Raw genomic sequence first — 21,922 nt, forward strand, 5'->3', positions numbered from 1 at the left:
ACAGCCCCCTCGGGTCACATCCCCTTCTCAGGCTTCCCAGCTTCCCCTGGGTGCAGGGCTACTTTCTCTTCTCAAGCTGGTTCCCAGGGCCAGGCTGGCTCTCTGGCACTGACAAACCAAAACAGGGTTTGCCTTTGTCCTACCTGGGACGAAACCAAAACAAAGCCAGCTCTGGCACCAGATGCCTTGGCCCAAGGCCTGTGGGAGGGAGCAGGACATCCTCTGTCCTGCCCCACACACAATTCCTCCTTTGTCAGCAGCACAGAGGCACCTTCACCCTGCCTTTCTCCGGGGACCGCTGGGACCTCCCATGGGAATACTCTGTTTCAAAGTCTTCCCGAATATTCAAAAACCTCATTTAGCTATCAAATAACAAATGTTTATTCTTCCTCTCTGAGGCCAGTTTAAACACACATGAAGAAAATCCTCCAAGCAAACATTTTGCTTTCACGTGTCATCTCTGAAAGCCCCACTAATTGTTTTTCCTCAGATCAACCGCTTGTGTAGTTATTTGTTTGTTTCCTGCCAGTTTTCCTCTGACATTCTTCTCATGCTTTCTGTGCATTCCTGGCTTCCCATCCACTGCAAGCTTCCTGCTTCCCACTTGTAGGCTGCCCTCTCTGGCTCTCCGCCCACGTTTCCCTCCATCCTCTCCACAGCCAGTTTCTCTCCGTGCTGATGAAAAAGCGCCCGCAGCAGCACCTGCCTCCTTGTTTACAACGCCCGTGGAAGGCTCGGGGTGGGACCAGGTCTTCCCTTCCTCTCCCACACACATCCCACCCTACATCCCATTTTCCCATTACTCTGAAGCTTACGCCCAGAACAGACCATCGGGGATGCCGGATGTTGCTCTTCATTGTAGATTTACACGTACCACAAACGACTCTCATGGTATAGAATGGAGTCTGATAAAAGGAAGGAGCCTCACATGGCTACCGGATGCTCTGTAGGAATGTTGTGAATCCACCAAACACATTAGAAGGCAGGAAGGCTGATTCCCCACCCTACATGAGAAGCATATCCTGAACCCACTGAGAAGGAATTCCTTTGTTCGTTTTCCACCCCCACTTCCCCTTCCCACCTACCCCCACCCAGCAGTCAGAGCACCAGACAAGAATATGAACATTAGCAAGACAATAACAGCAAGCCATTGACCTTCTAGACTACTCTAACCTTGTGGGCCATTTTCACGTGCATAAGCGTGCATAAACGTGCATAAGCGCGGGCTTAATCCCCCCAAACAACAAGGCATGCTTCTTTCCCACTGCCCTCCAAAGTCTTTTCATATTAATGCAATGAGGTTTGTTGTAAAGCAGGTCCGCGTAAATCTGCTCTCTGGAAGCTAGTATACACTTCACTGATTCTATAATGCACACATTTTCACATTTTAACATCTCTGTAATTGGGATACACTTCATAATTAACAGCATGTTAGTTTGGGGGCATTTTTACTTTCTTAGAGATACATAACATGATGCTTCTAATAACCAATACGTTTTAGATTGCATGAAATACAAGAAGTGCATTAGTATACGGGATCTCATAGCACCCAGAGAGAATGCTCTGAAGAGCACGTGTCCCTAGGGCTCTGTCTCCATGCCTGGCTCACTCTCTCCAGCCACACACAATGTTGCCTGAAGCTAGAAGGCAGAGGGGCAGGTGCGAGGCAGAGAAGGCCTTCCTCATGCAGCATAAATGCAGCAACCCATACTTATTTATGAAGCCCTTCTTTCTCCCCAAGCCCCAACTCAGGAGTCTAAGTCAGACTCGGTACAAAAATGGATAGATTTCTATGGAGATATAAAGAAAGGCTGAAAATGTTTCTTTCCCAGAGAATATTTTATTAACTTACAGCTATACCTAAAGATTCAGAAACATAAGAAGCAAAGCTCCTTTTACCAAAATTGGCAATGATATTAGATTATACTGTTGATTCCTATTAATAAAATTTCAGATTCATCTCAATCAGTTAACATTTATAAAATGCTCCCTTCGTGTTAAGACTCTGGGCTAGGTGTAAAGAATAAAAATGTGAATAAACATGCTGGGCATCTCTAAGGTATTCAGACCAGCAGCAGAGACAGAAACTAAAATAAATAATGAAAAATAAATAATTTTTGCTAATAAAAATAGTATCTTAAAACATTATGAGACACAGAAGTGCGAGCAGTTGATTCTTCCTAGGAATTAAGGAAAGATTTTGTGAAAAGGGAGGACATTTTTGCCAGGGCAGAAGTTGGTCAGAAGGAAGGGTTTAAGCAGTACACATCTTGCACCACTGCACATGGCAGCCCTAGAGGCAAAAGATGGGCCCTAACACAAGATAAGACCATTTAAGCAGAACAGAGCTGACAAATAGAGGCTGATGTGCCAGACTGAGGAGTTTGTAATGTAGCTGCGGGTTAATTTTTAAAGAAAGCAGTTATAAGATGATACCCGTTTTTCAGAAAGACAATTTCACAGGACCAAGGTGAGACCATTCATAGGGAACTTTTAGAATAATGCACCTGAGCAGTGATGTAGGCTAGCTCTCTGCAGTGGGGAAGCATGGAGAGAAAAACTCTCAACCAGTATCTGATGAAAGAAAAGGAGAATCATGGGGACCTATGGCTGTTATCCTCCAAGCTCCCTCCTCTACTGTCCCCAGTGGTCCTTACGTGGAATCCAGCAGAGTCCCATCCAGAAGGGAGGCATTGTAGTGATACTTGAGGTAATCCCCCTTCTTACTCAGCACTGAGCAGTCCGGGGGCTTGTAGTGGGAGGTGATGCTGATGGAGTCTGAAGGGTTGTGGAAGTCAATCACATGGATGTCAAACACCAGCACAGCCGAGCCAGGGATATTCCCTAAAGGACAGACAGAGGAAATTAACGAGCAAGTCCTCCAAGTGGCAGCACATGTGCCTCCCCAGTGTCACCAGGCACGTCCTCACAGACCCCCAGTGAGAAACACAGGGACCTAAATATGAAAATCTAGGGAATACTGGGAGAATGAATTGGAAGGGCGGTCAGAAGTAACCTAACCCTCATTCTATACATGGGGAAACTGAGGCAAAGATTTGCCCAGGGTCATGCAACCAGTTAAGAACACAGTTTGGAGGGGCGCCTGGGTGGCTCAGTCGGTTAAGCATCCAACTCTTGATTTCGGCTCAGGACATGATCTCACAATTCCAGGGATGGAGCCCTGTGTCAGGCTCTGTGCTGACAGCTTGGAGCCTGCTTGGGATTTCTCTCTAAATACATACATACATACATACATACATACATACATACATACATACATAAATAAACTTTAAGAACACAGTTTGGACTATAATTCAAGATGATGAGCTACTGCCCCATGGAATCACTAAGCCTGAAAGATGCATGGCTAAGTTCATCACAAATGAGGAAACTAAGGCTTGCCTGGCCCCTACCAGAAGTAAGAGGTGAAGTGAGAACACCAGCTGTAGAGTGAAAAATCACTCCAGTCCTCTATCACTGTGCAGGAGGAACTAAACTAACAGAAACTTCAGAGGGAAAAAAACACCCAGCCAAATTTGGCCCATACACACCCCTTGTGATAGGGCCTAACGGTTCACAAAGTACTTTTACAACACATCCTATCTGTTCTACACAAAATTATTAGTAAACTTTTCTTTTCCATTATCTCCACTTTTGAAAACATTACCTCACATCTGAATAATGTTTTATAGTCTACAATGTATTCTTCACATACACTATCTCATTAAATCCCTGCAACCACTTTGTGGGGTATTACTATAAACCCAGCATTAGCAGATGCTCCATGAATTTAACGGCAGCTTCTCAGGAGGCTCGAGGGGGCCAGAGGGACACCTTAAACATATGCATTGTGGTTAAACACACCCCCAGATCATTTCAGAGAAGTTTATTTATTTATTTATTTATTTATTTATTTATTTATTTATTTATATTTTTTAGAGACAGAGAGAGAAAGAAAGGAGGGGGAGATGGAGGGAAGAGAGAGAATTTAAGCTCAGCTCGGAGCCTGAAGCAGGGCTTGATCCCATGACGCTGGGATGGGATCGTGACCTGAGCCAAAATCAAGAGTCCACTGCTCAACCAACTGAGCCACCCAGGCACCCCTCATTTCAAAGAAGATTAAATGTAAAACTTTTGTGAATAGTATTACTTAGAATCAAGGATGTATAATGCTTTCATTAGTGTTTTACAGATAAGAAAACCAACTCACAGAACTTGTTGAAGAAAATAACACAGCTATAGAAAGAATTCAAACAGAGATATGTGAACACCAATAGCCCCTCCCCCCATCCCTGCAATGGACTTTTCTGTGTCCATTTTTGGTTGCTCTCTGTAACACACACACACACACACACACACACACACACACACACACACACACACACGATGCTTATTAAGTACCAAGCACCCTTCTAAGTGCTTTATATGTAATTATTTAATTCTCATTATAATCCTATATTCCCAATCTAAGAGTACTTGGAAAGTAACGTGAAAGTTGGGGAACAGAAAATGAGGAAGTGATGGGGTGCCTGGGTGGCTCAGTCGGTTGAGAGTCCGACATCCACTCAGGCCATGATCTCGCGGTTTGTGAGTTTGAGCCCTGCGTCGGGCTCTGTGCTGACAGCTCAGAGCCTGGAGCCTGCTTCGGATTCTGTGTCTCCCTCTTTCTCTGCTCCTCCCCTGCTTGTGTTCTGTGTCTCTCAAAAATAAACATGAAAGAAAGAAAGAAAGAGAGAGAGAGACAGAGAAAGAAAGAAAGAAAGAAAGAAAGAAAGAAAGAAAGAAAGAAAGAAAGAAAGAAAGAAAGAAAATCAGGAAGTGATGCTTCCACAAGCCCTCAGGCAGAATCCATTCTCCCCTCCAGGGCTGCAAACATAGTCAAGCATCAAAAGTTCAGGGCTGACCCTGTGGAACAGAGCAGATAAGCAGAGAGGACCAGAGCCTTTCCAGAAGGCCTACTCCCTCCCCTCCACCAATCCTGCAGGGCAAAATGGCCTCCACAAAATGAAATGCCAAGAATGGAGCTGGAGAACCCCACAGAGGGCCCAGTATTTCATTCCTTCCACAAATATTTATTGAATGTTTACTATGTGCTTGGCCCCGTGGTATGTGATGAGGAAACCCCAAATTTCCTTTATGTCCTGACATCTTTCTTGGGTCAGGTCAGTCCCTGAGGAATTAGCATTAGGCCCTATGCAAACATCACCAAGAGGCCAGGGAGATGCTATTCAAAAGAAGACAGAGGTGTTGCCCCCCTACTCCCTGCCCTTCTCCTCTGCCCCCATGCAAGAGCATCTAGACAGTACATATCTGAGTGCCCCTGCCCCACAGCAACATAGGGTTTGGAATGAAGCAGCCTCATAACCACAGAATTTATGAGCCTTCCGATGATTCCCAGAGCCTTATATAATTCTTTGCAGAGCTCTGTCTCATACTTGATAGAAAGCCAAAAGGAAAAAAATAATTTAAGCAAATGTTTTCCATCAATATATTTTTAGAGAAACGAAGGATTAATCCTGAGGGCATAACAAAACATGAATACTCGGAAAGTATTTGTCTATTTCTGTATGTATCTGAACAGAATTTTACATGATACAAAACAACAGAGCATCAAGACACTTGACAAACAGGACATGAAGCAAGATCTGTTGAACGTGTCTTAAGCTGTGACCTGGTATGACTTTATAAATCAGAAATTTAGGGGCACCTGGGTGACTCAGTCAGTTAAGTGTCCGAATCTTGATTTTGGTTCAGGTCATGATCTCACGGGTGGTGGGATCGAGTCCTACACTGGCCTCCATGCTGACACCCCAGAGCCTGGAGCCTGGTTTGGTCCTGGGTCTCTTTTTCTCTCTGCTCCTACCCCACTCATGCTCTCTCGCTCTCTCTCTCTCTCTCTCTCTCTCCAAAATAAATAAACGTTAAAAAAAAATAAAAAATAAAATAAACTTAAAAAAAAGAAGAAAAGAAATTTAATGGGTGCCTGGATGGCTCAGTCGGTAGAGCATGTGACTTTTGATCTTGGGGTGGTGAGTCTGAGCCCCACATTGGGGGTAGAGTTTACTTTGAAAACAGGAACGTAAGTCCGGGAGAAAAAAAAAGAAAGTTTCTCCATGGTACACTCTAGCTTCCAGCCAACCTGATACTTCAAAGATCCTATGAATAAACCCTACTAAGAAAATTCTGAAGATACATATTATCAGCAGTGGTTGGAAGAACAAAATTAATGTATACAGCCAGCCAAACCAGGCAGAATCCCACCAGCAAAAATAATCCAAAAGCAAAATTAATACTGCATCCACTAGTCCTAAGCAGGTTAGCAAACAATGGTACAGGCATACCTCTAAGAGACTGTGGGTCTGGTTCCAGACCACAGCAATAAAGCAAATACCACAATAACACGAGTCAAATGAATGTTTTTGTTTCCCAGTGTGTATAAAAGCTTTGTCTGCACTATACTGCAGCCTATCAAGTGTGCAATTGCATTATGTCTATAAAAAACAATGTGCATATCTTAGTTAAAAGTATTTTATTGCTAAAAAACGTAAGCCATCATCTGGGCTTTCAGAGTCTTAATCACTGATCACAGATCACCATGACAAATATAGTAACCATTGAAAAGTTTGAAATATTGCCAGGAATTACCAAAATGCCACACAGAGACGTGAAGTGAACAAATGGTGCTGGGAATATGGCACTGATAGACTTGTTGATGCAGGGTCACCACAAACTTCAATTTGTTTAAAAAAAAAAAAACATAATACTATCTGTGGAATTCTATAAAGCAAAGAGAAATAAAATGAAGTATGCCTATATATATATATATATATATATATATATATATATATATATGAGAAAAAACTTAAGAAGGAAAATACGGCCTGAAATACTATGCAATCATAAAAAATACCTGTTGGCATAGATAGTTGTTTACAACAAATTAGGTGAAGAAGAGAAATTACAAATATGTATAGATAATCCCATTTAAAAAAAATTTTTTAATGTTTATTTTTGAGACAGAGCATGAGTGGGGGAGGGGCAAAGAGAGAGGGAGACAGAATCTGAAGCAGGCTCCAGGCTCCGACTTGTCAGCACAGAGCCAGAGGCAGGGCTTGAACTCTCAAACCATGAGATCATGAACTGAGTCGAAGTCAGACGCTTAACTGACTGAGAAAGCCACCCTAAGCCCCCCAGGCACTCTGATAATCCCATTTTTTAAGTTAATTTATTTTTTTTATTAATCTCTACACCCAACGTGGGGCTTGAACTCATAACATGGAGATTAAGAGTTGCACACCCCTCCGACAGAGCCAGCCAGGTGCCCCTAGGTAATCCCATTTTTGTTAGTATTTATTAGTTAGGTGGATATATATTTTCACTTCATGGTTGTTTCCTATTAGTTTCATTTGTTTCCTATTGTTACTATAACAAATTTCCACAAATTTGGTGGCTTAAAGCAATGCAGGTTTATTCTTACAACTCTGGAGGGTCAAAGGTCTAAATTCGAGGTATTGGCAGGGACTCATTCCTTTTGGAGGCTTTGGGGAAGAATCTGTTTCCTCGCCTTTTCCAGCTTTCTGTGGCTGCCCTTATTCCTTGACCTGTGACCCCTTCATCCAACTTCTAAGTCTGCAGCTGAGCATTTTCCCCTCTCTCTGACCTCCTGCTTCCCTCTTACAAAGGCTCTTTTAAGTACATCAAGGCCACCTGTATGATCCAGGATAACCTCCCCATCTCAAGATCTTAATCACATCCGCAAAATCCCTTTTATCATGAAAGATAACATATTCACAGGTTCTGGGGATAGCACAGGGACATCTTTGGGGCTGCTGTTCTGCCCACCACATTACAGTGTTTATTCCTGCATGGTGAGATTGTGGGAGTTGTTTTCTTTCTTTATCTGTATTTTCTTTTTTCTAAACTCAACATGTATCATTTGTATAATGTTCGAAAGGGGGTTTGCTATTAGAGTGACAAAAATGTTCTAAAATTAGATTAGATGGATGATGGTTACACAACTCACTACATTTACTAAAAGTCACTGAATTGTACACTTAAAATGGGTAAATTTTCGGGGCACCTGGGTGGCTCAGTTGGTTAAGGGTCCAACTTCGGCTCAGGTCATGATCTTGTGGTCTGTGGGTTCCAGCCCTCCATCAGGCTCTATGCTAACAGCTCAGAGCCTGGAGCCTGCTTCGGTTTCTGTGTCTCCCTCTCTCTCTAACCTTCCCCTGCTCATGCTCTCTCTCTCAAAAATAAACAAACGTTAAAAAAATTTTTTTTAATTAAAAAATGGGTAAATTTTAAGGCATATAAATTATACCTCAATAAAATCATTAAAAACCAAAAATCGAGGGCGCCTGGGTGGCACAGTTGGTTAAGCGTCCGACTTCAGCCAGGTCACGATCTCGCGGTCCGTGAGTTCAAGCCCCGCGTCGGGCTCTGGGCTGATGGCTCAGAGCCTGGAGCCTGTTTCCGATTCTGTGTCTCCCTCTCTCTCTGCCCCTCCCCCGTTCATGCTCTGTCTCTCTCTGTCCCAAAAATAAATTAAAAAAACGTTGAAAAAAAAAAAAAAACAAAAATCGATAAGGGGAGGTTTGCAATATATTTTCAAATGGCTCAACAACAACAACAACAACAAACAAACAAATGTAAGGAGAGAGAGAAAATAAACATAGCACTATGTTGGGGTACCTGGTGTTTCAATCGGTTAAGTGCCCAACTCTTGATTTCGGCTTAGGTCAGGATCTCAGGATTATGAGATCAAGCCCCAAGTTGTGCTCCATGCAGAGCACGGAGCCTGCTTGGAATTCTCCTTCCTTTCTCTCTCTCTCTGTCCCTCCCCCCATCATGCACACTCTCACCCTCTCTCTCTCTCTCTCAAAATAAATAAATACACTTTAAAAAAAACATAGCAAGATGTTAACAATTGATGAATCTAAGAGTTCATCACAAAGTTCTTCCAAGTTTGGCATAACTAAGAATTTTCAGAGGGAAACTGGTAGTGGGGACAAGAGGAAAGAATAGAGCATGTCTAGAAACCAAAGCTATTTGGACATTTAAGTCTTTTTTTTTTTAAGTTTATTTATTTGGTGTGAGAGAGAGAGAGAGAGAGAATGCAAGTGGGGTAGAGGCAGAGAGAAAAACAGAGAGAGAGGGAATCCAAAGCAGGCTCTGCACTAACACTGCGGAGCCTAATGCAAGGCTCGAACTCATGAACTGTGAGATCGTGACCTGAGCCAGAGTCGGAGGCTTAATTGACTGAGCCACCCAGGCGCCCCGACATTTAAGTCTTAAATGGGACTTCAGCTTCCATATTCTGGCTCTCAAGAAGCTTTGATTACTTGAAACCAGCCTAGAAGCAGCCAGGACTCACCTCTTCCTTCCTCTCCATAGCCGAGGTGAGGGGGAACCACAATCCTCCGCTTCTCTCCGATGCAAACACCAAGTAAACCTTCATCCATGCCAGCAATCACGTAGCCCTGCCCAATGTATGTGTCAAAAGTGCGGTTCCGCGAGTAGCTGGAAAAGATGGAAGGGAAGACAGAGGTTCCTCACGAGCGATACCACAGCAGCTGTGTGCAGTACCATGAGGCATCAGGAACGCAGAGGCCTCCAGACCCTGGAAAAGACCAAACCTTAGAATGTGAGGACACAACCTGGAAACATGCTCCCCCAAGAACCCACACACAGCGTGGGAGCAGCCACGTACAGACACACTCCCAGAAACAAGCCCTCCAGCCCTCTGGGTTGGCCAGATTATGGATGAGATGCAAACACACAGAAATGCAGCTAACATAAGTTGGACTGTGCTTGGTAACCATGTGAAGTTAATGAAGAAAGCATCTTATTAGAAGCTAAGAATGTGTCACAAGGACAATGTCTCCAGTTTCTAAAGGAGAGAATATCTGTATATGTCAGACCTGAATACTTGGATTGCCTGAAAAGTAACATATAGAGAGTAATTTAACTCTGCAGTGTCTACCAGAGCCTGGATGAACCCTTCCTCCTGTAATTTCTGCTCACCAAGCTACCTTCTGCTGAGTGCTTGGGTTTCCCAAGTGTCACTGGCAGGAGGCCCAAGCATTCTGCTCAGTGGAGAGATCCAGCCTTTGTATAAACTGCCAATTGAAGCCGATTACTGTGAGTTTGGTGAGGACAGGAATCAAGTCCTCACAGCCAGATGTTTCTAGGATAAAATAATAAAACTTCATCTGCCACGTCTACTACCAAAGTCTGAACCACGGTAATCTGCACTCATTACTCACCCCCACCCAGTGCAGATGTGGCAAAAAGTCTGTCCTGAAAGAGCCAGTCAGTTCCACCATTACCTCAAACATGATGACTACCTCAGAATAGATGGCCAGCCGAATGGTGCCAGGGGGATGAAAAGACCCTCCGTCAGGGGCTCTCCCTTCTCAATACCCCCAGAGACCAACCACAAAGTCAAGGGACATGAAAAAGGATAACAGACGATTCTCCTCACTCAGGAGGCAGATTGTCTACATAACATCTCAGAAGAGGCTATGGAGAAATACCCTTTTCACCCCACACCGAGGAACTCCAGACTGCAGCCACTCACATGAGCCAGGAGGGCCAGGATGGGAACACAGCCATCAAGGAAGCCAGGCTTGGCTCCCTAGCATCCTCTAGCCATGAGCCAACCTCTCACCTTCCCCAGGTTACTACTCCCTGGCCAGTACTTGAGAGATCATCAGCAGAGAACAGCCACCACCAGGGATTCAGGGAAGAGGAGGACAACTGCCAGACAGGGTCCCTTATAAAGGGACACTAAGCAGTGGGAGAGATGGCAGGTGCTTCAGAGCAGGAAGAGCCACTGGGTGGAACAGTCAGCAAATGTTCCATGGGGATGGGGGAGACAGTGGACACTGAGGAGGCGGGATCTGCCCAGGGGAAAGGACTGGGGAAACAAAGAGGCCAAGGATGAGAGGCAGAAAAGAGCCTCAGAAGAAGAGAATGGATGAGCAGGGTGGCCATGACATGTAGAGAAATTCGAATATCTTTAAAAGAAGACTTAAATAAAAGCAGGGGGTGGGGGAGGGGCGCCTGGGTGGCTCAGTCAGGTAAGCGTCCGACTTCGGCTCAGGTCATGATCTGACTCAGGTCATGATCTCGCAGTGCGTGAGTTCGAGCTCGCGTTGGGTTCTGTGCTGACAGCTCAGAGCCTGAAGCCTGCTTCGGATTCTGTGTCTTCCTTTCTCTCTGCCCTTCCCCTGCTCACACTCTGTCTGTCTGTCTGCCTGTCTGTCTGTCTGTCTGTCTGTCTCTCTCTCAAGAATAAACATTTAGGGGCGCCTGGGTGGCGCAGTCAGTTAAGCGTCCGACTTCAGCCAGGTCATGATCTCACGGTCCGTGAGTTCGAGCCCCGCATCGGGCTCTGTGCTGACAGCTCAGAGCCTGGAGCCTGCTTTGGATTCTGTGTCTCCCTCTCTCTCTGCTCCTCCTCTGTTCATGGTCTGTCTCTCTCTGTCTCAAAAATAAATAAAAAAAACATTTAAAAAAAAAGAATAAACATTTAAAAAAATTTTGTTTTAAAAAAGGGAAAGTACCATGTTTCCCCAATGGGAAAGTTGAGGACTAGAAAGTTGTCAATGCTCCCCCAAACTAATTTATGAATTTTGAAATGATTTCAACCAAAATCTGAGTGGTGTGGGGAGAGGGGAAGAGAGACTCCAAAATTCATTTGTAAAAAGAAACTATTTAAAATGTTCTGAAGGTACAGGATATAGCAAGTTCTCATTCCTGTAAAAAAATAAAATGGGAGAATGTGTATAAGTATTTCACCGTGTACATGTGGAGACCTATGAAGCTAAAAACACCGGCTCCCTGTGGAGAGGGGACCTGGGTGATTGAGGGACAGGATAGGAGGGAAATTTTTCATTGTACACCCTTTTGTACTTTTAGGATTTCGACCCACGTCAGTGTATAACTTAATTTTAAAAACCTGATATTTAAAAAGCAAAGAAGAGGGGCACTTAGGTGGCTCATTCGGTGGAGTGTCTGACTCTTGATATCAGCTCAGGTCATGATCCCAGGGCTGTGGGATTGATCCCCACATCAGGCTCAGCACTGAGTGTGGAGCCCGCTTAAGATTCTCTCTCTCCCTCTGCCCCTCTCCCCTGCCTGTGCTCTCTCTCTCTCAAATAAAATAATAAAAATAAATATAAAAAGGAAAAAAGAATACTCTCTACCATACAAACTAACAAGCAACTATAGTTAAAAGTGTGGTATTGGCCTATACACAGCTAGGTCAATAAAAAAGGGTATAAATTTTAGACAAAGACCCAAAAGTATGTGTAAGAATTTAGTACATAATCAGGGTGCCTGGGTGGCTCAGTCAGTTGAGCATCTAACTCTTGATTTTGACTCAGGTCGTGATCCCAGGGTTGTGGGATTGAGCCCCACGTTCGGCTCTGGGTGGAGCCTACTTAGGATTCTCTCTCCCCTCCCTCAGTCCCTCTCCCCTGCTTGTCCTCTCTCACTCTCTCTAAAAATAAAAAGAAAGAAGCTCTACATCCAACATGGGGCTTGAACTCATGACCCCAAGATCAAGAGTCACATACTCTACCAACTGAGCCAGCCAGATGCCCCAATAAGGAATACTTTAAAGGGTAAAACCTTAAAACCATTAAAAAGGCTTAAGGAAAATATAGACAAATGTTTATGTACTCCAGGGGAGGGGACAGATTTTTTATTTTTACCAAGCCTCCAAAGACAGAATATATAAGAATTTATGTAAGAGTAAAGGAAACCATAAAGAAGTTAAATGTATTTAACAACATAAAAAGTTTACATTTAAATAGGTCCAAAATCACAATAACAAAAATTAAAATGCAAAAAAATAAGGAATATTCCTTCAACAATATACAACCATAAAAGGGTTACTATCTTTAATGTATAGAGGTCTTCATATATTCAAACTGATAAGGAAAGGACAAATACCAGTATCTTTAACATAAAAACAGACAAAAGACACAAACAGGTAAATCATAAAAGAAGGTATCCAAATGGTCTAGTAATAAACATTTAAAACAATTTCAACCTCAGTAGCAATGAAGAAATACAGATGAAATCTATAAGGTTCCATTTTTTTTCCTAAAAATTCGCAAAGATTATTTAAAAATGATTCTCAATGTCACTGAGTTTGAGGGGATGGGGCATTTTTAGATACTGATGGTGAGTAAAGGCTTGGTGAGGAAAACTTGGTTGTGTATACAAAAAACTATAAAAATACCTTTGACCCAGGGGTGCCTGGGTGGCTCAGTCGGTTAAGGGTCCAACTTCAGCTTAGGTCATGATCTCACCGTTCATGAGATCAACCCCCACACTGGGCTCTGCCCTAACAGCAGGAAGCCTGCTTGAGATCCTCTCCCTGTCCCTTCCCACATCTCTCTCTCAAAATAAACTTAAAAAAATTCTTGAAAATAAACCCCAAATACCTTTGTTCCAGAGATTCTTCTAGAAATGTATCCCAAGGAAACAATCTTACACGTTAAGATTTAGCTGCAAAAATAATTACTGCAGCCCTACATAGAATGTCAAAAGGTGGGCACCTGGGTGGCTCAATCTGTTAAGCATCCAACCTGATTTTGGCTCAGGTCATGATCTCATGGTTCATGAGTTCGAGCCCCATGGCTCTGGGCTGACAGTGTGAAGCTTGCTTGGGATTCTCTCTCTCACTCTCTCTCTCAAAATAAATAAACCTTAAATTTAAAAAGAATATCAAAAGGTAGAAAGCAACAGATGGGACTATGATTATCGTGATGAGCACTGAGTAATATATAGAATTGTTGAATCATTATGTTGCACACCTGAAACTACACTGTACGTTAATTATACTTCAGTAAAAGGTAGAAAACAATTGGGATTGATTACCTAAATTAAGGCAAATCCATATAAAGAATATTATGTAGCTGTTAGGACAGACTAGATCCCAATGCACTGAAATGGAAAGCTTTTTTTTTTTTATGTTTCTTTATCTATTTTGAGAGAGAGAGAGATAAAGCATGAGCAGGGGAGGGGCAGAGAGAGAGGGAGACAGAAAATGCCAAGCAGACTCCTTATTCACAAAACGCGAGATAATGACCTGAGCCAAAATCAAGAGCGAGATGCTTAAGTAATTGAGCCACCCAGTCACTCCAATGGAAAGCTTTTTTTAAATCTAATAAAATTATAGTTCTAATATGGAAAGAAATATGGTGTACAATAGAAAAAACGGTCTTAATTAGAAATATAATTCCAGAGGGGCGCCTGGGTGGCTCAGTCGGTTAAGTGTCTGACTCTTGATCTCAGCTCAGGTCTTGAGCCCCAGGGTTATGAATTCAAGCCCCATGTTGGGCTCCACACTGGGTGTGAAGCCTACTTAGAAAAAAATGTGTGTGTGTGTGTGTGTGTGTGTGTGTGTGTGTGTGTGTGTGTGTGTGTATAGGACAGAACCAAGCTCATATAACAATAATACATACACACTGAATGTTTTCTGTAACAGAAAAAGACTGAAGACAACTCAAATGTTCATCAATAGGGGAATGTAACGTTAAGTAAGTTTGGAATATTCACTCAATGAAACCTAGGCAGACATAAAAAATAAATAATTTCTTTCTATGTATTAAATATGGAAAAAAACCTAGGTGCAAAAAAAAGCAAGAGGCAGAGTAGTTGTATTTCTTTATATTTGCATTAGGAAAAAATCCACACACTGGAAGAATCAAATAGAAACTCATTAATAAAAGTGGGTGTCTTAGCCAGTTGAGCCTCCGACTCTTGATTTCAGCTCAGGTTGTGATCTCACAGTTTGTGGGATCAAACCCCATGTTGGGCTCCACCCTGTCAGCGAAGAGCCTCCTTGGGATTCTCCCTCTCTCTCTCTCTTTCTCTCTCTCTCTCTCACTCTGAAAGTAAATAAATAAACTTAAAAAAAAAAGTGGTTAATTCTAGGGGTGGCTGGCTGGCTCAGTCAGTAGAGTGGTAGAGTGTGCAACTCTTGATCTCAGGGTCATGAGTTCAAGCCCCACATAGGGCATAGAGCTTACTTAAAAAAAAATCAATAAGTAAAAGTAGTTAATTCTAAGTGGCTGGAGGGGGGAGGGATATGTGAGGTAGGCAGGAGTAGATAATAGGATATACCTTAATACATACTTTGTTTTAATTTTGAACCATGTGGCTATTACTTTTTCCAAAGAAATTAAATGAAAATTGTAAAAGAGACCCTAAGAATAGGAAAGATAAATTATTCAAACAAAATAATACCATATAAGGAATACCATATAAAAATTCTTCTGTACTGTTTTTGGATGACTCAAGAAATTAGAAGCTTATTACCTCAGAAAGACAGGTAGATTGCTGTCACTACCTGTTTGCTCTACAGGAAGCTAGAGAGGTGGTTTCCAAAGAGCACATACCTACCACTTGAAAGAGCAAGACACAGCAACTGCCTGCTCCAGCCACTGGCACAACTGCAAGCTAAGCCCAATAAACAAAACAGGACTCTGAATAACAACAGAGGCATGGTAATTAGCCTCTGAAGCAACCAGAAGGAAGCTGAATGCACCCAACTGGCCTCCTGCAGTAGCCTTTGAAGTTCACAGAGCACTCTCACATCCCTTATCTCTTTAACCATCTCTGAGAAAGGTGCTAATAACAGGGAAAAAAAACTGAAGTTCAGGGAAGCCAGACCATACACTGGGGCTAGAACCCAGATCTCCTGGCACCAAGTCTGTTCTCTCCTCCTCCTACCACCCAGATCTCAGTTCTGGCCACTTCTCATCCTGGATCCCATAGGTGGGTTCATACTGGATAGTCAAGGACACTATAGGGGGATGGTGGGAGTGTAAGCTGAGCCTCTCCTGTTTTCCTGTAGACTTCTATGCCCCAGGCCCCAAGAAGGAGACTGTTCCAACAGCCTCTGAAGGAATTCAGTGTCAGAAAACAGAAGTCTATACTGGAGATGAAAATACTAACTACAAATCAGCACTGACAGAGTATTCAGATCATGGTCCAGCCAGAGGCAGACTGTATTTAATAAGTCATTCTGATGAGTAAAGGCTCCAGTTATGTCCTTACCTGGAATCAAAGAAGGTGCCATCCAGAAGCGTGCCATTGTAATGATACCTGAGAAAGTCCCCACTTTGACTTCGCCGCTCACAGTTTTCAGGCACTACCTTGTTTTCAATGGAAATGCCATCCTTGGGGTTATGGAGGTCCAACAACGCAACATCAAACACCAGAGATGCCTGTCCAGGGATGTCTTTCCCTAGAGGGGAATGGAGGAAGCTGATGAAATCAGGACACAAGATTTAGAAAGTATTTTTATTTTATTTTATTAAAAAAACATTTTTTTAATGTTTATTTATTCTTGAGAGAGAGACAGACAGAGACAGAGTGTGAGTGGGGAAGGGTCAGAGAAAGAGGGAGAAACAGAATCTGAAGCAGGCTCCAGGCTCTGAGCTGTCAACACAGAGCCTGACACGGGGCTCGAACTCACAAACTGTGAGATCATGACCTGAGCCGAAGTCAGACGCCTAACCGACTGAGCCACCCAGGCGCCCCTAGAAAGTACTTTTAACTACAACTCAATTCCCACTGTGTTGGTGTTACTCATTCCTTAAAGTTTTCAAGCCAAGGGAATAAATGTTCTTCTGCATGTTGGGTGGTCCTCCTGGTGTCCAACTATGTTCTGTCACCATTGTGTCCATGGTGCCCAACCATGGGCTGGCGGGTATATTTGAAGCCAGACTTCTTCAGGAAAAGGAGCAAACCAATATTAATGACATGCAAGACTACTACAACCATATTTTCTATGCTTGTGCTGACAAATCAAGGTGCTATGTGGGTGGTTATGCACCCACATGCAAGCCCAAATGCTTCTGTGGGTCTCTGTTTGCATACAAATGCAAATCACAGACATTTAAAGGTATAAATTCCAAACCCTGGACCTGGTTCTGCAGAATATGACACAGACTTGTTCTTTGGAACCAACAGCCAATTTTTTGAAGAGGCAACATGCACAATTCAATGTATTAACTACATCTAAAACAAGATATAAATAAAACTAAAGCTAGCTAAGAGGGAAAAAAATGGCACCCACATTGCAAAATACAAATCCTCAAATCGCTTCCACCTCACTTCTGGATCATACTGCTTCTTTTGGATGTTCCCAGCAGTGGGGATTTACTGAGTATCTGCAAAATGATAATCTACATGAAGAGATTATTGGGCACTAACTCCTCCTGCAAAGATCAACATCAAGCAATAAATAACTCAATCCAGTACTTTGAGATAAAGGAAGTTAACTGACAAAAACCACCTACCTCCACACTCTTACTTGCCATTTGTTATACCTTGCAAAGGAGTAGGCCTGGGCAAGTGAGTAAGACAGTACACTAAGCCTGAGCTCCTTCAATGGCTCTGGCAGAGCCCACCCCTATTCCTTCCCCTCAGGGAAATCATGAAATCTTCTGAAAGCAGCTGCTGAGTCAGACTCTGGAATGCAAGGTGTGGTCAATCCCTGAAGTGTGTGTATGGGTGTGACAGAATATTAATCTTTTGTACTTTCCTGTATTTTTTAATTTAGTAGAAAAAAGAAAGCCTTAAATGTAACTCCAGAGTTTAAATTTTTCTAGCATTATCATGTACTAATTGCATCTATGTTTTTTTTTAACAATAACTTTATCAAGATCTAATTTCCATACCATAGAATTCACCTATTTAAAGTCATACCCAGGTAGTTGAGCACAGTATTAAAATACTAAATAATAACTATTTCAATTTTTTTAAATGTTTTCCTTATTTTTGAGAGTGAGAGAGAGAGCGCGCGTGAGTAGAGAGGGGCAGAGAGAGGGGGAGACACAGAATCCAAAGCAGGGGGAGACACAGAATCCAAAGCAGGCTCCAGGCTCCGAGCTGTCAGCACAGAGCCCAATGCGGGACTCGAACTCATGAACTGTGAGATCATTCATGACCAGAGGTGAAGTCAGACGCTTAACTGACTGAACCACACAGGTACCCCTTCAGTATTTATTTAAAATAAATAAATAATACTCCTCAAATTAGGCCAGGCATCTAGTTTTACTATGTATGACATATGCACCTGGATGACGTCAAAAGGATTTGAGAGCCCTGGGAAATAAACTCCCCCTGGCTAAGGATGAGACCATTTGAATAATAAGAATAACAACATGTCTTGGAGACTGGAGAATTTGTATTTACAGATTACAATTATAGTTGTTTTCAAATTTTATTTTTCTTTTAGCATGGAATCCCTACCCCTGCTTTTTGAAGAGACTGTCTGCAGATCCCCAGCAATAAAAGTAGAAGTGGACAGAAGAGAAGGCTGAGCCCCATTTCCTTCTCTCTCCTCCTGCTCTGTAGATATACAGAGCCAGGAAACATAGCTTAGAAAACATTATTTTAGGGTTATTATAAGTCAGGTACCACAGTCAGTAAACTCTTAGATGTATCATTTTATCATTTCAATTCTTCGCTACGTATATCTACTTGATTAAAGAGAAGTTTTAATGTTCATTATTCTTTTGAGAGAGAGAGAGAGAGAGTACACAAGTAGAAGAATAGGCAGAGAGAGAGGGAAACAGAGAAGTAGGCTCCGTGCTGTCAGCACAGAGCCTGATGCAGGGCCCAATCTCACAAACCGTGAGATCATGACCTGAGCCAATATCAGGAGTTGGACACTTAATGGACTGAGCCACCCAGGTGCCCCTATATCTACTTGTTTAAATGCTGGGAGGTTGTCTTTGTTGTGTTAGCCTGCCAGGGTGATTAAATATGCCTGAAATTAAAATATGAGTCACTGTGAAATTCCATTTGCCAAACAATAGTCTGTTTTCTCTCTACAAAAAGGACACTAATTCAAATTAATGTTTTTTTTCTAACATGCTTTGCATCTGTCCACCTGGAACTAATGTCACAGGTAAAGTCCATGGTGAAGGAACAAATCAGGGGGAAAAATGGCAATTCTGGCATCATATACTAAATTTATACCTTGATATCTACAGTCTTTAGACTTTCTAGTTCATTTGTCATTTCACAGATGGGAAAATGTAGGCTGGAGAGGTTGGTGCCCAAGGTTACAGTTTATGGGGCAGTGGCAGATGCTTACTTATGAAAAGCCAATGACCATGAGTAAGTGGAAGATTCTACAATTCAGTGATGAGACACTCGATGATTTAGACTAGCACTGCCCAACGGAACATTCCACAGTGATGGAAATGCTCTGTACCTGCACTGTCTAGGAAAGTAGCCCTCAGCAACATGCAGCTCTTAAGTACATGAAATGTGGCAGTGTAGCTAAAGAGCAGAATCTTAGATTTTATTTAGTTTTAATTTATTTTAAATGTAAATATAAATAGCCATATGGAGCTAGTGGCCACTATATTGGACAGTGCAAGTCTAGGCCAAAAGGTCTGGCGGGTTTCATGTGGTAAATTGAATTAATCACGGCAATAAAAATAAGGAGAGATGAGAGTAGCTTGAAGAATGAGAAAGACTTACCATCTCCATCTTCTCCATAGGCCAGGAAAGGAGGTATGGTGATGATGCGCTTTTCCCCCACACACATCCCCAACAGCCCTTTATCCATTCCAGGAATCAACCAGCCAATGCCCACATATGTGTCATATGTTTTCATGCGATTATGACTGAAAACCAATGAGAAAGGGGAAAAGTTCCATGCTATGAGGGTGTTTCCAACTCATCCCTCGATAATGTTCTAGATACCCAATTATCAGCTAAATAGTGAACCTATACCCATCTCTGAAGACAGGCATTTTTGGATCTTCACCCCCAAAGACAGCAGCAGTCTTCAAATTGAGAAATCATGTAATTAAACCACAGTGGTCTAATTGGCCTGCTATTCTATCTAACCAAATACACTATAATGACAGGAAAGCCCAAAAGGTTCACTGTTTCTGGCTTAGCACCCTACTCTTGGCAGTTCTCCATAGCTTCACATACATTCAGCCTTCCCCTCTTCCTTCCATGGGAAAACTATAAAAATGGACCAAAAAATGCATCAACCTATTTGGAAATAGGGCTCTTCACTTATTGATGAGCTCTCAAGATACTGTTAATTTAGAGAAACATTGTTCTTACATTTCTGTAAAATATATTAAACTTTTGATCTGGCTTTATGGAGCACGAAACATTTACCAAAAGCATTAAGGAAAGGGGTTGGTGCTGATGGAAGTTGGGAAGAGTCTGTCTTCTGGTTTCTTGATGGGCATAAAAAGCAGGTGAGACAGAAGGAAGTAAGGGGCATTTCACTAATGTTACCTTGAATGGCAGACTTACCTTGAATCAAACAGTGTCCCATCCAAGAACGTTCCATTGTAGTGGTACCTTACAAAATCAGACACCTGGATGGTCCGAGGGCAACTGGGGGGTGTGAAGTAAGTGTGAATCTGAACTTGATCTTCAGAATTCCAAATATCCATTAGAAGTACATCAAAATGAAGAACTGAATCTGGGGGGATCACACCAGCTAAAAATTAAAGAGAATTCACACTGAGAAGTTGCTGCCTTTCGGGCCAGATGAATAAACACCTAGGATTCAAGGGGGTCGCTGAACAATTCTAAAATGGGCCATGCTCCCTCCCTCCTTCCTCCAAATGAAATAGAAAAGAGAAAAAAATGTTTTCCTCTCAACAAGGGTGACATTCAATATACCAGTGTTAATAACAACTTCTTTTATATTTAGAAGAAATTAACTGAAGATGAAATTTTAGTGCTGTGTGTGTATATGTTCATTGCTTCTCATTTCCCCCCAATTTAAAGTCTGCAGATCCTCTGGTCTGCTTGACTGAACGCCCTTCAAATGTTCTGGTTCTATCTGCAGATACATTTACAAATATGGAACAAAACTTACAAACTCCTTCACTTCCGTAGGCAAGCTTTGGGGGGATCTTCACAAAGCGCCTCTCATTTACACACATCCCAACCAGAGCTTGGTCCATCCCTGCAATCAGTTGTCCTTTTCCCACAAACACGTTGAAAGTAGAGTCTCTGTCATAGCTGAAGACCCAAGAGGTAGAACAAGAAAAAGAAAAGTACAAATTAATCCTTCCCTTAGTGAAGTCATCCAGTGAAAAGGTACCCCTGGATAGAGTGAGGTCAATGCAACCCAAAATCAGCCTGTAGAGGAGTTACTGATACAGGAAATGTCTTCACCAATAGTACTTTCAGGGTTGGAGTTTTTTTAATTATTGTGAATACTGCCAGTAAATCCAGTTAGATAAGCAGTGATGTAACTTTCCCTAGAAAAAAAATATATTATTTTTAATATATTATATTATTAAGTCTATTTTGCAAAAGAGCTATCAAGTCTTCCACTAAAAATAGTTTATTCAATTTCTATGTGATTGTTTAAATCTTTTTTAAATGTTTATTTATTTTGAGAGAGACAGAGACAGAGAGAGAGAGCATAAGTGGAGGAGGGACAGAGAGAGAGAGACACAGAATCCGAAGCAGGTTCCAGGCTCTGAGCTGGACTCATCTGAGTCCGATGAGGGGCTCAAACCCACAAACCATGAGATCATGACCTGACCCGAAGTCAGATGCTTAACCGACTGAGCCACCCAGTCGCCCCTATGTGATTGTTTAAAAGCAACAACGTAAGATACTAATGCTCCATTACCATATTTATCTGATTTTTCTTTTTTTTTAATGTTTATTTATTTTTTGAGACAGAGAGAGAGAGACAGAGCATGAACGGGGGAGGGGAAGAGAGAGAGGGAGACACAGAATCGGAAGCAGGCTCCAGGCTCTGAGCCATCAGCCCAGAGCCCGACGCGGGGCTCAAACTCACGGACTGAGAGATCGTGACCTGAGCTGAAGTCGGACGCTTAACCGACTGAGCCACCCAGGCGCCCCTGATTTTTCTTTTTATCTTTAG

The 21,922-nt window shown here is 42.4% G+C and overlaps 1 protein-coding gene across 1 annotated transcript in view; it reads right to left on the reverse strand.

Moving 5' to 3' along the window:
* FKBP9 (FKBP prolyl isomerase 9) overlaps positions 1–21,922 on the reverse strand; it is a 42,031-nt gene that overhangs the window by 7,539 nt on the left and 12,570 nt on the right. Inside the window, exons 2-7 of the mRNA XM_025929707.2 lie at positions 20,897–21,042; positions 20,323–20,512; positions 19,525–19,670; positions 16,081–16,270; positions 9,377–9,522; positions 2,658–2,844 (exon numbers count right to left, since the gene is read on the reverse strand). Coding sequence (XP_025785492.1) covers positions 2,658–2,844; positions 9,377–9,522; positions 16,081–16,270; positions 19,525–19,670; positions 20,323–20,512; positions 20,897–21,042 — 1,005 coding nt within the window. The remainder of the gene's footprint in view (positions 1–2,657; positions 2,845–9,376; positions 9,523–16,080; positions 16,271–19,524; positions 19,671–20,322; positions 20,513–20,896; positions 21,043–21,922) is intronic.

This window comes from Puma concolor, chromosome A2, assembly GCF_028749965.1.
Source record: "Puma concolor isolate L17-30 chromosome A2, mPumCon1.1.hap2, whole genome shotgun sequence".
NCBI lineage: Eukaryota > Metazoa > Chordata > Mammalia > Carnivora > Felidae > Puma > Puma concolor.